Genomic DNA, 13,332 nt, shown 5'->3' with positions numbered 1-13,332 from the left:
TACAGAACAAAGGACTTTGCGAGAGAAGGAAGGAAGGAAACTTTTTTGATTGGTGGTTGTCGTCGTCGTCGTTGAAGTTGAAAAATCAGTATCTGGGAATATGCCTCTCCGGGAACGGCCGTGCGTATCGGAAAGGTGGAGGTGGTGGGGGTGATTGTGATCGATGGTAGTAAGATAGTGGTGGCCGTCGTGACTAGCATGCAAGTGGAATGAGATATCTGGCTGTACGGTTCCTGTGATCAGGTGGCACTTACTGGATAGGGCATGGGTGGAGGATAACTTAAAGGAGGGGCAGAGTACGGTGATGGATAAGATCGGTAGCTGCGGTTGTGGTATCTAAAAGGTGAGAGCGGGCGAGGAGGTGGAGGTCTACGATCGCTGTAGCGAGGACGATATTCAGAGCTGCGTGATCGAGAGGAAGGAGGTCTGCTGTGCGACCGAGGCCGAGAAGGTCGTGATTGTGATGGCGGTTGCGGCTGCTTTTGAGGCTGTGCTTCAGGTTCTTGTTGTGGAGGTTGAGGATGGAGTCGAGGTTGCGGTTCAGGCGAGGGTGTACACGGCGACGGTGACCGCTTCTGCTGTTGCTGTTGCTGTTGCTGTTGCTGTTGCTGCTGCTGCGGCTGTTGTTGTTGTTGTTGTTGTTGTTGTTGCTCTGACAGGAGCTGTTTCATGAGCTGAAATAGTTCATGCTTCTCTTTCTCTAGTTGCTGCAGCTTTTGCCGGATAGTTGCTTCGTCGAGCTCCGGCTTGGAGGAAACAGTTGTATCCGGAGTACCGGGATCTGTAGCGACAGGTGTGTTTTGCGCCGGCAAAAGTCCCAACACCTTGTCCTCGGAAGATGGCTCGTATGCCTCGACTGGTGGCGATGGCAACCCGTTGTCGGCCGGGCAGCGATGCTGCTTCAGCGGGAGTGCGCGCGTCCTCTTCTCGCGCTGCTCTTTGACTCGTCGCATGATAGTACATCGAATGGCATCGTAATTAGGTGGCACTTGAAAGTTATACATTCGGACGAAGGTAAGGTGAGAGAAAGAGAGAGAGAGAAGAGAGAGGGAAAAAAGAGAGAGGAAAGAAAGAGGGGCAAAGGAACGAAAAAGAGCTTAGTGCGAAAGTGACGTCGGGCTCCAAGGGTGCACAAGGTCGTGCGTTGCACACACTCTACAGTGGCCGCCTCAAAAAAAAATGCTGTACGGAACACCAAACATTACTGCGAAAACGACGCAATGCTCGCAAAGCTTACTTCAAAGCACTTTTTATTTGCCTACTATTCGCTTCATTTTCATTTGTTCTTTTCCCACAAGATCTTGCAATGTCAGAACACCGCGAATCTCGAAATCTACAAGAGATCACGAGAACTATAGAGTGTTCTTATACATCTTGTGTCGATTCAGGAATGAGTGCCAAATCTAAGCTGTGGCAAACATGCAGTTCGACCCTTTGTAAATTGTGGTTTGAAGAAAAGGAAGGCGGGACCCAAGGTTCCTGGCTTTATATACCTCGCCAAAAAAAAATTTTCAGTTTCAGGGCGACATCTGTCCTCCGCGCGAATGGGAGCCCGAGAAAGAAACCGAAATAAAATGCTTCAGTACCCTCCAACTTCTCGTGATGACACCTACTTTGTCAGCTTGATCCTAGTACTTGGCAGCTTATATCATCCACAATGCATCCCGACTCCTCCGATTTATGTAGATAGATGGTCGCGTGGGGATGTACTAAAATATCTCTAGCCTTTCTTCAAAGTGCTCGTACGGCGTACTGCCTACGTCAATGCGTCAGATTTGTACACAGAAACTGGCAGGAAATGCAAAGGAGGGCTGCTCTAGATCAATGCTTAACCTTTGAGCGTAGCTTCAGTTTCATTTACTTGGCAAGAATCCTGTTTGAGGATAGGTTTTCACTGATATTCCTCAATAGAAGAAAGTTCTGCCATTTTGCTTGTCGCATAGAAGTTTGCTGCCTTAGATTGAAAAGAGCTCAGAGTATTCCCTTTTTGTTATTATCACGGTGCCATGTCCCTGGACCATTTTTTTCGAAGGATGTGTCAAAAAGTCCCATCGGCATCAATTTTCAAACTCATGCAAACGAGTTTCAAAATCCAATCAATTCCGGACTCCATGCAAAGCACCTTGTTCTGCTCTCCATGCCGCCCAAACGGTCGACGAGAGTTACTGTAATCGATTCCGAGATCCAGAGCCGGTCGACAACTACCAGGAAGACAAGAGTCAAACGGTCCAAGATCAAGGCTGAGACTAGCGTACCTGCCGCCACTGCGGATCCTTCAAATGGCTCCAGCACCAAACGTACCAAAAGGAGAAAGAAAGCAGAGACAGCGCAGACGCAAGCACAGCCTCAAGCACGAAGCTCAAAAACGGAAATGTCCTTGGAACAGCTTCTACGCTCGGGTAATTGTACTCATTTGCTGGTATGTCATTTGCCCTGTTTGTCCGTTACGCAAGCTGACATTTCTGTCCACCACCAGTCAAAAGATCTGCTGTCACGTCTGAACCGTGCACGAACACAAAAGATGTTTGTTATTTCACGAGAGACGACGGGTACATACACGCAATGCTTTCAATGTAAGTATACGTTGCTGAAGTGTACTTGTATATATATTCTAACAAATGTTTAGTGCTAGGAAGCACAGGAAATGTAGGAATCAATCTATCTACTGCTATTACTCTAAGTTCACAATAATTCCCATAGGTATACACTGTCGTCATTGGCGAGCAGATGTCGTGCGATTGCCACGATTATATATTCCGTAGAATGCACTGCAAGCACATACTTTTGGTGCTTATGAGAGTATTCAGTGCACCTCCGATTTCTCCTGCTTTCAAGTCCACGAAAATATCCAAAGCTGTAGGTAATTGCGGATATCGTATTTGAATGATTACTCAGATGTCTTTCTGCTAGGCCGCTTTGGAACTGTTTGCCAATAGTAAACCTGATCCGTCGGTCATGGTTGGCCCGGAAATCAAGGAACTGATCGACAAAAAGCTCAACGGCGAAGATACTGAAATGTAAGATCAGAGCGAGAAATTTCACAGCAATCATGCGTGGAAAATCTAATGCTTCAATTCTTTACAGTCAAGGAGCAACGCAGAGATCTCTTGATGTTGACTGTCCAATCTGCTTCGAAACATTTGAAGAAAGTGAACGCCCGATGATTGTTTTTTGCAAAGTGTGCGGAAACAACATCCACAAGGCAAGGGTGATTTTGGTTTTCTATGATTTCGCCTTGATTAACAAAGAATTTAGGCTTGCTTTGATGCTTGGAAATCCAGGTGCTACGACACGGTTACTTGCGTTTACTGCCGATCGGAATGGGTGGATAACGATGATTCTGCGAAGCGCAAGAAAGGCGAAAAGAAGCTATCCGGAGCGAATTCAAATGAAGGCTACAATAACTTTGCAATAGAGGCTGGACTTTCGCTAACTCGAGGTAGGAAACAACCAGTATAATAGATATTCATTATTTTTGCTTATGCTATTTTCTTAGATACCAGCACTTATGGATATCGTTCCAGACGTTACAGCCGTTACGATGATGATGACGAGGATGAGCTGGATTACGATTATTACTAGCTGCCCTCTTCTCTGCTGCGGATTTTACCCCTTTGAATACCTGATCCCCCACATATGCTTCCTGGCAGTGATCCAGAAATTAAAAAAGTTGCAACGAGGAGCCCAATTTCTCCTGACGCGCAATTCGACTCGCGAGCTTTGAACCGCGTCTCGCGTCTTTTTCGTTCCGCCATGAGTGAAGCAGAGAAGGAGATCAACGAGACAAGATCCGAAGATGCCAAACACGAAGAGATTCAGATCGAGCCTGTCTCAAAGCTACGTCTAAAGTATGTTATAGATCACAGTTTGAGTACTCGAGAGAATCTAAGCAGAGGCGGGAATTTACTTTTAGACGACGATTAACCTCTGCGCGCGAGATCGAGAAGGAGCTCGTTGGATTCCAAGTGGTGCCTGTAGAGAATGTGTTTCAGCATGTTCAAAAGTGGCGCTCAATACGAGTGGGAGAAAAACGGTCAGATAACTGGTCGTCTGTTGGAGTCATTGACCGTTTCAAAAGAGCGGACGAATTTGCGGTAGCACGAGTAACAAATATGAGGAACGACTATTTCCACCTATTCTTGGTTGATAAAGCTTTGGCAACTCACAAGGATGCACTTGGAATTGGCAAAGTTGTTCTGGTGCGGCAGCCAACAATCGTATGGTCCAGTGATCCAAAAGCGGACGGAGCAGTTCTGGTCAACCGGGCAAAGAACTTGTTTATCATTGGCGAAAGCAACGATTTGGTCCAATGCGCAGGATATGTAAAATCTGACAAACAGTGCGAAGCCATGGTTGACAAGTAAGGTGTCCATCCGTCCCTACCACCTTCATCGCACTCTTTAACTGATATATATTGCAACAGACGTGCGGGTGACTTTTGTGATCGACACTTGGCACGAGCATGTAACAGGTCAAAAAATACACGCATGGAATTTGCATCAGGGTAAATACAACTCCTCAGTGCTTCTTTTTATTTTTCTTGTGAATGCAAAGTAGTAATCTGTCCCTTTTAATGATCTTCAGGAACAGCGGTATCGAGATGACGTGGGCGCGAATACGAAATACCCAACAAGGGATTGTATATGAAGCCTCTCAATCACCTGTGCGAGAACACAAGGAGTATACCTATAATATCCCGACCAAGGGCATGATTAGCTCTGATGGCAAGTTACGAAGAGTGACGCCCCAAGCTAAAGATCAGATGGAAGCGAAGCTAAAACAAGAAAACAAAGATATCCAGTAAGTAGCCAAATTATACTGCTAGAAAGGAGGAGGGAGGGAGGGAGGAAGAAAAAGAATCAATACAAGAGCATGGCAGAATTAATCAGAGAGCTTGTAGGAAATTCCTTAGTGGACGTCGCGACCCAGGTGCAGATATGCTCCGAAAAATAAGAGGTCTTAAAAGTGAAGATACAGGCAGTAAGATACCCTCTAAAGACACTGGATTTTCTCTCTCACACACAGACGAGCTCATATTCGCGAAGGCCTAGGACTGTCTCGAGACGCCATGATCAAAATGGGTCTTAATACCCGAAAGGTGCTCACCAAAGAAGAAGAAGAAGCTAAGGTAAACCTTCCAGCTGTGTGGCGGAAAATAAGCATCTCTTACTGATTTGATAACCGGTAGAAACGATCCATTGAAGAGCTGCAAAGAATACAAAAATCAAGCAACAGAGGAGAGCAGCAGCAACCAAAACAAAAGAAGCCTCGTTATGTATATCTTTAGTCGATAAGCAAATTCCACAAAAATTTGGAATATAAAGGGCGAGCCACCCCTTAGCGAGCTCCCGCGCTTTTCCCTCATTACCCAATAAGTAATTTAATTGCTATGCGTTTTACTACTTCCAAACCTCGTTTTCCTTCACCAAATTGCTGTCCGCACAACAGTCAAGAGCCAATACCCCAGCAATTTAAGCACCTGGATCATCCTATAATCAACGAATATCCGAGGATAAAAGCCGCCTTGCATGAGAGAACACTGCTCGACGACAAGAGCGTGTTGCTTTGCATGCAAGCACTGCTGGAGGTTGCTGCGACGCAGAGTGCGGCACCGCGACGTCTTCCCACCAAAACCCGCCTTTCACGATGGTTCAGTCGAAAACGAGTGAGTCCCGAAAACATTCCATCAGCAGCTTCCTTGACGCCTACGCTTTCCCGTGAAACAACAAGCCTCGCTTCGTCTACGACCATGTCTTCTGAAAATGTATCCACCGCACCAAGCACGCCGCCGCCGAAACCGCCAAAACGAAGCAAGAGCAGCTTGAGTCTCATGTTCTCAAAAATCGGCAAAAAGTTCAACAGTGTGATAAACCGGCAGGGTTCAAAGCAACAGCTACTTGATGACGAGCACCTTATCTCAATTGTCCTGACAAAAAAGACCCTCAACGGTGGTGGCAGGCTTTTGATGGATAACAAGGATGGCAGCAGCTGGGTGGTGGATTACAACAACAACAACAACAACAACAACAACAACAACAAAAGATCATCACCCTCACTCACTATCAACCAATCCGTGCTGGACACAAAGGAAAAGGAACAACAAAGTATAATTACAACAGCCCAAAGTGAAATCAACAAAGACAACAATAACAAGGTCACAGAAGCGCAAAAGATAGCTAATATATGGAGAGAGGAAAACGCAGCAGATTTTGATTATGATGATGATCATGAAAATTCCTTGGTTGATCCACCATCATCATCGTCCTTGACTGAGGATTATCAGTCTCTAAAACTTCTTGATCGCCGCAGCAGCCAACAAGAGGATACAGTCCACTCAAATGATGATATTTTCGTTGAAGATGTGAGCAACAGCGGCAGCGTGGAGAATAGCAGCATTACCGGCGATCACGATAGCCTCGAGCGCGACTTTAGTCTCACTGATTTTGCACATTACAACCGGATGATGGCGCGGCCATTGCATGATATTATTTGGCAAGAAAAGTTCCATGTGGAACAAAAAGATGAACAGAAAATGTACATGACTGTAAAAAGGTAAGTTGCCATGTCATTGTCCTCGCAGTGATAAACCTTAACCTTATTCAACAGTGTTGTTTGGGCATTGTATCGCGTCATTTGCCACAACCACGCGTTTGGTCTGTTCCGCGCCGATCCCTGCTACCGCGGCTCACCGCTCTTCACTGACGAAGACCCAGATGGTTCGCGCACGCTATATAACTCAAAACCCGTTACCACGTATCACGACATCCTTAACCAAATTGCTTATATTTTGGACTGCGGCGATCTCGTAGCAGAGCATGTTATCCTGGCATTTGTATATATTCACCGCATGCTCGAAACTTCACGGCAACATCTCTGCGATGTCAACTGGCGCTTGATTGTATTACTCGGTTTTCTCATTGCAGTAAAAGTATGGGACGACTGCGCTGTTTTCAATATGGATTTTGTCCAGATATTTCCAGAACTGACGGTCGAACTCATGTAAGTTTATCATAAAAGACTTTATAAATGTCAAAGTTCCTGTGACATTGACTTATAACGTATTTAGCAATGCCACTGAAAAACAATTCTTGCAAGATATCGACTACAACGTCGCATGTGTACCACCCGAATTTGCACGAACATACCAAGATCTACAAGCTCTGCTGCTGATTTCGCCTTATGCTGATTCACAAAGAGATTAAGACAGGGTGATTATGGCAGGAGTGGGAATAAACTCTTCTTTACAGTGCAGACTCTTCTCCATCGAGTGAAAAGTAGCTGGGTATCCAATATGTATCTACTTCACCCTGCTGGTCGATCCAAGATAGACCGTCTTGCAGTAGATGTTGCTAGGGAAAGAAGGCGTAAATTAGTTGCGCATGCTTTCCGTACATATCCAAATCAACTTACAAAAGCTGTTTCTATGCGCGCATCGTTCCAATTGAGTGCGCTGCGCACCATATTTGCATCAATGTAACCAGTTTTCTATCTTGATTGTGAGTTGCATTGCTTAGCGGCATGCGTTCATGCATCGACTCTGACCTGTGCTAGCAGCAGTAACGCTGACTGATCTTTATCAAGCTCCTTTGGCACGGAGCGCACCATCTTGCGATCGCCAATCTGTAATATTTGGAAACCTCCGCTGAGAGGCTTCAAGGTCCTTATTGCGCGTACTATGTCATCCCTGTATGCAATCACTTAGCATCTTATTATGTAGAAAGAAACGTTTGAATGTACTTACTCTGTAATTTCTTGCTGTTTCAACTTTGTGCTCCTCATAGCTTCCAAGCGCTTTTTGAGATCCTGAAGCTCTGTTAAACCTCCATCGCGCGGACGGCTTTCCATGCAGCTTTCAATGATTTGAATACCGAGCTCGTAGTAAAAGTCGCCTACACCTAGCAGATCCGCCCAGAAACCCTTGTTGGCTGTATATGCATTTTAGTATTAATGCAAACGACTCTGGTGAAGAAAGGGACGCACATGCCAGTGGATCTACGCCGATATTTGCACACATCTTTTGAAAATGGTTACGAAAAGTGGGATCTTTGCGAATATCTTTGCGATGTTTCCTTGCAAATTCTTGCAAATTCGTCTTGAACGTCTCTAATTGCTTTTGAAGCTAAGGTCATATGAGTTTATCGTTCCTGGGTTTTTGGGCAGTCTTGGCAAGCAATAATACCTGATCGAGTTCTTTGGCCGCGATGCTGTCACCAATCTGCTGAAAATCTTTCTACAAGGTTAAGTTTCAGAAAGTGACGTTCTTTCCACTTGGCCGAGTTAGTCTGTCTGCATTCTTACGTCTCTCCGTTGTCGCTGCTGTGCATGAGCTAATCCTACGGGTCTTCGTCTCATAGTGGAAACCCGTTAGCTGAGTTGGTGTCACTTCAATGCGATTGAAAAGCTGCTGGAAAGCAATTCGGGTCTTGTTGCGGTCCCACTTGGCAGCAGAGCAGCGATAATGTCGACGACGGCGTTGGACGAAACTGATGAACTTTACAAATTGCTTGCAAACTCATGGACCGAGCGAGAACACGAGAAAGTGCGTGGCGACTCACAGTGGACACGCGAATATCTGGCTCGTTTAACAAGCTTGCCTCTTGATGAGCTCGTACGCGAACCTGCAGAGCTTCGAGCAGAAAAAGCGAAGCTGGAACAAGATGCACAGCAGCTTGCGTTTGAGGATTACCCAGCGCTTATACATGCTCAGACGTGTCGCCAACAGGTTCACACGGCCCTCGACGATTTGGATGCGCATCTTGACGGATTCCTCGAAACTGTGCCTGAACTACAGCAAGCGTGCGATGCATTTGCAAAGATGGCAGAGACGCTAGCGACCGAGCGACGGAAAGTTACACGCGTCATGGAATATCACAACACATTGACGGATCTTTTAGAGATCCCACAGCTTATGGAGACATGCGTTTGGAATGGATATTTCTCGGAGGCTATGGATCTTGCATCGCATGTCCGACTGCTCCTCGTCAAATATCCGTTGCCCATTGTCCGCAACATCCACGATCAAGTCCAGGCATCTGCAGATCTGATGCTCGCACAGCTTATATCGCATTTGAAACGCCCTATTAAACTTGCAGCAGCCATGAATGTCATTGGACACTTGCGGCGGATGGATGTTTTCGAGTCAGAGAACGAGTTGCGTGTTGTATTCCTGTCCTGCAGGCACAAGTATCTTTCACAGCGACTAGAGCGACTGAAACCAACGGACGAAACTTTCTCGCGACAAGCAGCATTTGATTATTTAAAACGGTACATTGACGTGATGCGAGAGCAAATGTTTGAAATCGCAACGCATTACATGTCAGTATTTTCCCATCAAGACCAGAACAGCATTCTTATTCTTTCAGACTACATGACTCAAATTGTTGGCGAAATCAAAAAGACTCTGGAGACTTACTTGAAACAGATCCACGATACCTCGGCGCTGGCGTCGCTCCTAACACAAATTCAATACTGCGGCATGTCACTCGGTCGCATCGGTCTCGATTTCCGGCACTTGTTCGTACAGGCATTCGAAGATACTATGCGACCTTTGATTTTAAAACGAATTGACGACGCAACGTCAGAGCTTGTACAGAATTTATCGACTAACGACAAGCCTAGCATGCGGATGTCTGCTAGCAAACTAGGACTGCATCAGGACAGTGCGCAAACTCAACCAAATCAACCACCCATGTTGCTAGTCGACTATCCACCGATCGCAATATTCACAAATAATATTTTAACCGCCTTCAATGCACTTCGCTTGTTACCTGCCGTCAGCCTCTTGAAACCGGTGAGTCGGCACTTGGATGCATGCTTCCTCGAAATCGCAAGTGCTTTGCGGCAATATGCAGACCAGATGACCGAGAAGTATCCAGAGGAAGCAAGCACCGTACAGTCATTTACAGCAGCGTATGTGCGCTGCTGCGTGCCTTTCCTCAAAGGTTGCCTGTTGGACGGACTCTACGGTAGCGTACCGCAAGCTGCACAGGACGCAAATGTAGAGCAGGATGATCTGGAGGCACTGCTCGGTGCATATTTGCCAAAAATCGAACAGGAAGGTAAATAGCATCATATGGGAGAATTGTCGAAAACACAAATAACTCATGTACATCAAGATGAAGCTGCCATTATACCCGAAAATGAGACCGAATCTGTAGAAAAGACTAGTCAGGATTCTGTAAATGAAGAATCAAACTCTGTCATAGATCAAGAAAAGGAGAACGGCCATCTACAAGAGCAAGATACCAATGTAGAATCTCCTCAACCGCCAGAAGACGCAGCTGAAAATCGAGAAACGAAACAAAGCGAATCCAATGAAAAGGAAGAAACAAAAGAGGATAGCAACGTCGTTGAAGAAGAGGCATCTGCCTCAGGAGACAATGACGACCAAGTACAATCTGCCGCAGATAGACAAAATTACTAGTGTAGAATAGAAAGCAAAATCAAATCAATGTATGTGAATTTAGGCATTCTATCACGCATCTAATCGCTTGTAGATCATTTCCTCTATAGCAGCAACTTGTTCGTCAATTGTTCTGTTACTTGTATCGAGCTCGATTGCATCGTCTGCCTTTTTCAATGGCGAGACTTTCCGAGTTCTATCTGCTTCGTCGCGAAGATGCAGATCGTGTGCAATGGATTCGACAGTCTCTCCAGGTGCCAAACTGTTCTTTGCTGCTAACTCATCAAACCGTCGTTGAGCACGCACTTTAGCGTCCGCGATGATAAACACTTTGAGCTCGGCATCCGGAAGGATAACAGTGCCTATATCGCGACCATCCATGACAACACCGTGTACCGTCCGTGCACGCCACTGAAATCCAGGCCAGTTTTGGTCGGTACTGCCTCTGGCCATGGCTCGCTGCTTTTCGGCAAGCTCTGACCGAACAGAAGGATTGGAAGCGATGGGGTTGATATTCTGCACGATTGCAGACGTCCTTATTTTGTCGCTGACATCCCGTCCATCCAATTCGACAGCACCGATACTGGGAAACCGGATACGAGCCTCCTTTGCAACTTTAGCCACAGCATCCCGATCTTGAGGATCTACACTTGACTCCAAACAGCGAAGAGTAACCTAAACAACAGTGTCTGAGCGACATTGTCCCAAGATCAAGCTTGTGTTAATGGAATCTTACAGCACGGTACATTGCTCCAGAGTCAATGTACCCGAAGCCTAGCTTCTTTGCCAACAGTTTGGCGGTCGTGCCTATACACCATACAATTCTCTGTTTAGACCGCGGATTATACGTAAAATAAAAGACGTCAAGATACGTACTCTTTCCAGAAGCAGCAGGGCCATCTATAGCAACACGAAACAAACGTGACATTTTTTTGATAAAAGATTACAACAGCAGAAGAAACAAGAAAAAGAAATAGCTTTATAATTAATGGCTTTGAGCTTCAAGTTCCAGCCGTTTTTGCTACAATTGTTGTCATTCGATGTGAATATAAAGAACTTATAACAGTAGGTTAAAAGAAACTTACGGCAAAGAACTGCTTGATGTCCTTTTCCGTGACAACTTGTCCCGAGTCTTTGAACCCTTGCAGAAAATCTCTGATTTGCTCCGACAGTCGATTGTATGCTCGTGCACTCTCGATTGCTTTGACGCGGTCCATCCGCATCAAGTGCTCCATGCCGACATCCAACAAAGACTTGCCTTTATCCAATCCAGTTTAGTTTACATCATTATTTCATACAAGTAAACTTATTACTTGCCTGCATCTTCATCTTCTTCTGGCTCAAAAGTATTTTCTTCTTGGCACAAGAACTCGAGACTATTCGCTTTAAGTTCTTCTACGCACTGCAACGCAAAAGGGAAGCCTGTTAGCGGGCTACTAAGGAGCATGGCAAATCAATAAAGCTGTACCTCGCCGCATCTGCAAAGCTTCGACCGCCATCCTTCGTTGAGGAACATTTCAGCTGCGCAATCGTTGGGTATAATGTACGCTACATTATTGCGTGCATTGTCAGTAAAGATATTGTAGACACCGAGCATTGAAAATAATCACCGTTAACGCATTTGCGTGTTTGCGTTGTAGTCTGGGTATCATCGAATTTTGCGCGTTTATTTGAATTTTCTGAGGATGCGTCGTCATCGAGCTTCCGTTTGTTTCCGTTAGCTTCAGTTCCATCATTATTTTCTTTCGTATTTTGATTGTCGTTGTCTTCTTTGGTGATGGTGGTAGCGGTGCTAGGTTGCGCAATGATCCACTCGTGTATCTTGTCGTTGGCTCTGCAGAGACCGATACTCCGATGCTTGTCGGCATTTTGTACGAGGAAAGGATACTTGCCGGTACAGGTCCGACAAATATAGCTTTCAAAATCGGCAATAGACTCTGGCATCTAGAAAGCAATATCTGTCAAGCTTCCTGAGACAGCCCAGCCTAGGCAAACGACACTTACCTCTCCTATGCAGTGATCATGGAACCAATCTTCGCACAGCACGCACTGATAACATTGTAAATTCGATGAAAATCACTATCAAGACTATTGCAGCAGATCCGAGCGTACCTGAAACATTGTTCCATCTTCTTTCTCGGGATCATAGAATTCATCGCATCTAGTAGCAGTCGAACAACATTGTTCTATCAGTTCTCGGCTATTCGTACATGCAAAGTTGATAAGCATACCTGCAGTAGTATCCTCGAAAGTTGTGATTGTATTGATTCTTGTCGTTAGGAGGCGCGTCGCGTTTTTGACGCGATGCCAACTCGCAGGGATGACCTCCAAACTTGCCGGGCAGCCCGCAGTCGCAACGGAAATTTCGTTTGGGAAACAGCTCCAAAAGTTCATGATCAGAGTGGCAAGCAATGGAGCAGCTGTAACACATGCCAGCTGGTTCGTCCTCGGAACTCGTGCAGGTCTTGCACGCGTACAGGTTCTGTCGGATATAGCCTTGTTCGTAGGTGCATTTTTCGAATTTGCCCGGTAGCACTTCTTGTGCTTCCTTTTCCAACGCAGCTTGCTGTTCAATAATATCCAGAGCTGTTACGACTTTTTGATCGGGATTGCCATCTCTCATTGTGTATGTAGCGAGGAATATCAATTAAGAGAAGGGGAAAAAAGAAGACAGGCCTTTTGTCACTTGCAGAGCTGGGTCGGAAAAGTCCCAGTCGGATACACTTTGACTCGAGCAAACCATACTTCGCGCCATTGAATAATCATTGCACATGCTTGACCGGTGAAGATATTGAGTGAATTCATTGGTATTCTCTGCGATGCTTGACTGCATGAAAACCACAGACTGTGAATATATTCGTGTTACGATGATAACGTCGCTGCCGCACTGATGCCATTTATATCGTTAATTATCGCTGCCGTTTAATTCA

General features: G+C 45.6%; 8 protein-coding genes across 8 annotated transcripts; 4 read left to right on the top strand and 4 right to left on the bottom strand.

Annotated features, from left to right (window-relative positions):
* Window positions 1–85: 85 nt before the first annotated feature.
* VTP01DRAFT_8748 (uncharacterized protein) lies at window positions 86–1,004 on the bottom strand (the record flags this gene model as incomplete). Its single annotated transcript, XM_069387903.1, has 2 exons — window positions 86–193; window positions 255–1,004. 2 exons carry the CDS (start codon window positions 1,002–1,004, stop codon window positions 86–88), a joined length of 858 nt encoding a protein of 285 aa, XP_069241626.1.
* A 1,133-nt stretch (window positions 1,005–2,137) lies between these two features.
* On the top strand, window positions 2,138–3,582 carry VTP01DRAFT_8747 (uncharacterized protein; the record flags this gene model as incomplete). Its single annotated transcript, XM_069387902.1, has 8 exons — window positions 2,138–2,419; window positions 2,477–2,573; window positions 2,627–2,646; window positions 2,701–2,856; window positions 2,911–3,017; window positions 3,085–3,208; window positions 3,256–3,439; window positions 3,497–3,582. 8 exons carry the CDS (start codon window positions 2,138–2,140, stop codon window positions 3,580–3,582), a joined length of 1,056 nt encoding a protein of 351 aa, XP_069241625.1.
* A 54-nt stretch (window positions 3,583–3,636) lies between these two features.
* Window positions 3,637–5,287, top strand: VTP01DRAFT_8746 (uncharacterized protein; the record flags this gene model as incomplete). Its single annotated transcript, XM_069387901.1, has 7 exons — window positions 3,637–3,848; window positions 3,914–4,360; window positions 4,424–4,504; window positions 4,585–4,800; window positions 4,901–4,980; window positions 5,046–5,128; window positions 5,189–5,287. The coding sequence occupies 7 exons, from the start codon at window positions 3,637–3,639 to the stop codon at window positions 5,285–5,287; spliced, it is 1,218 nt and encodes a 405-aa protein (XP_069241624.1).
* Window positions 5,288–5,389: 102 nt separating this feature from the next.
* Window positions 5,390–7,202, top strand: VTP01DRAFT_8745 (uncharacterized protein; the record flags this gene model as incomplete). Its single annotated transcript, XM_069387900.1, has 3 exons — window positions 5,390–6,552; window positions 6,607–6,999; window positions 7,067–7,202. 3 exons carry the CDS (start codon window positions 5,390–5,392, stop codon window positions 7,200–7,202), a joined length of 1,692 nt encoding a protein of 563 aa, XP_069241623.1.
* Window positions 7,203–7,241: 39 nt separating this feature from the next.
* Window positions 7,242–8,352, bottom strand: VTP01DRAFT_8744 (uncharacterized protein; the record flags this gene model as incomplete). Its single annotated transcript, XM_069387899.1, has 7 exons — window positions 7,242–7,349; window positions 7,411–7,485; window positions 7,543–7,684; window positions 7,742–7,925; window positions 7,981–8,119; window positions 8,180–8,230; window positions 8,299–8,352. The coding sequence occupies 7 exons, from the start codon at window positions 8,350–8,352 to the stop codon at window positions 7,242–7,244; spliced, it is 753 nt and encodes a 250-aa protein (XP_069241622.1).
* A 106-nt stretch (window positions 8,353–8,458) lies between these two features.
* Window positions 8,459–10,423, top strand: VTP01DRAFT_8743 (uncharacterized protein; the record flags this gene model as incomplete). Its single annotated transcript, XM_069387898.1, has 2 exons — window positions 8,459–10,058; window positions 10,116–10,423. The coding sequence occupies 2 exons, from the start codon at window positions 8,459–8,461 to the stop codon at window positions 10,421–10,423; spliced, it is 1,908 nt and encodes a 635-aa protein (XP_069241621.1).
* A 51-nt stretch (window positions 10,424–10,474) lies between these two features.
* On the bottom strand, window positions 10,475–11,330 carry VTP01DRAFT_8742 (uncharacterized protein; the record flags this gene model as incomplete). The annotated part of the gene is made up of 3 exons (XM_069387897.1): window positions 10,475–11,077; window positions 11,139–11,209; window positions 11,279–11,330. The coding sequence occupies 3 exons, from the start codon at window positions 11,328–11,330 to the stop codon at window positions 10,475–10,477; spliced, it is 726 nt and encodes a 241-aa protein (XP_069241620.1).
* A 57-nt stretch (window positions 11,331–11,387) lies between these two features.
* Window positions 11,388–13,025, bottom strand: VTP01DRAFT_8741 (uncharacterized protein; the record flags this gene model as incomplete). The annotated part of the gene is made up of 8 exons (XM_069387896.1): window positions 11,388–11,423; window positions 11,488–11,660; window positions 11,720–11,804; window positions 11,871–11,950; window positions 12,013–12,346; window positions 12,407–12,451; window positions 12,515–12,563; window positions 12,634–13,025. The coding sequence occupies 8 exons, from the start codon at window positions 13,023–13,025 to the stop codon at window positions 11,388–11,390; spliced, it is 1,194 nt and encodes a 397-aa protein (XP_069241619.1).
* Window positions 13,026–13,332: the final 307 nt, after the last annotated feature.

Source organism: Rhizomucor pusillus (genome assembly GCF_041956525.1).
Source record: "Rhizomucor pusillus strain CBS 183.67 unplaced genomic scaffold VTP01scaffold_5, whole genome shotgun sequence".
NCBI lineage: Eukaryota > Fungi > Mucoromycota > Mucoromycetes > Mucorales > Lichtheimiaceae > Rhizomucor > Rhizomucor pusillus.
The sequence above is the reverse complement of the archived record's forward strand: the minus strand, read 5'-3'. Positions and strand labels throughout refer to the sequence as shown.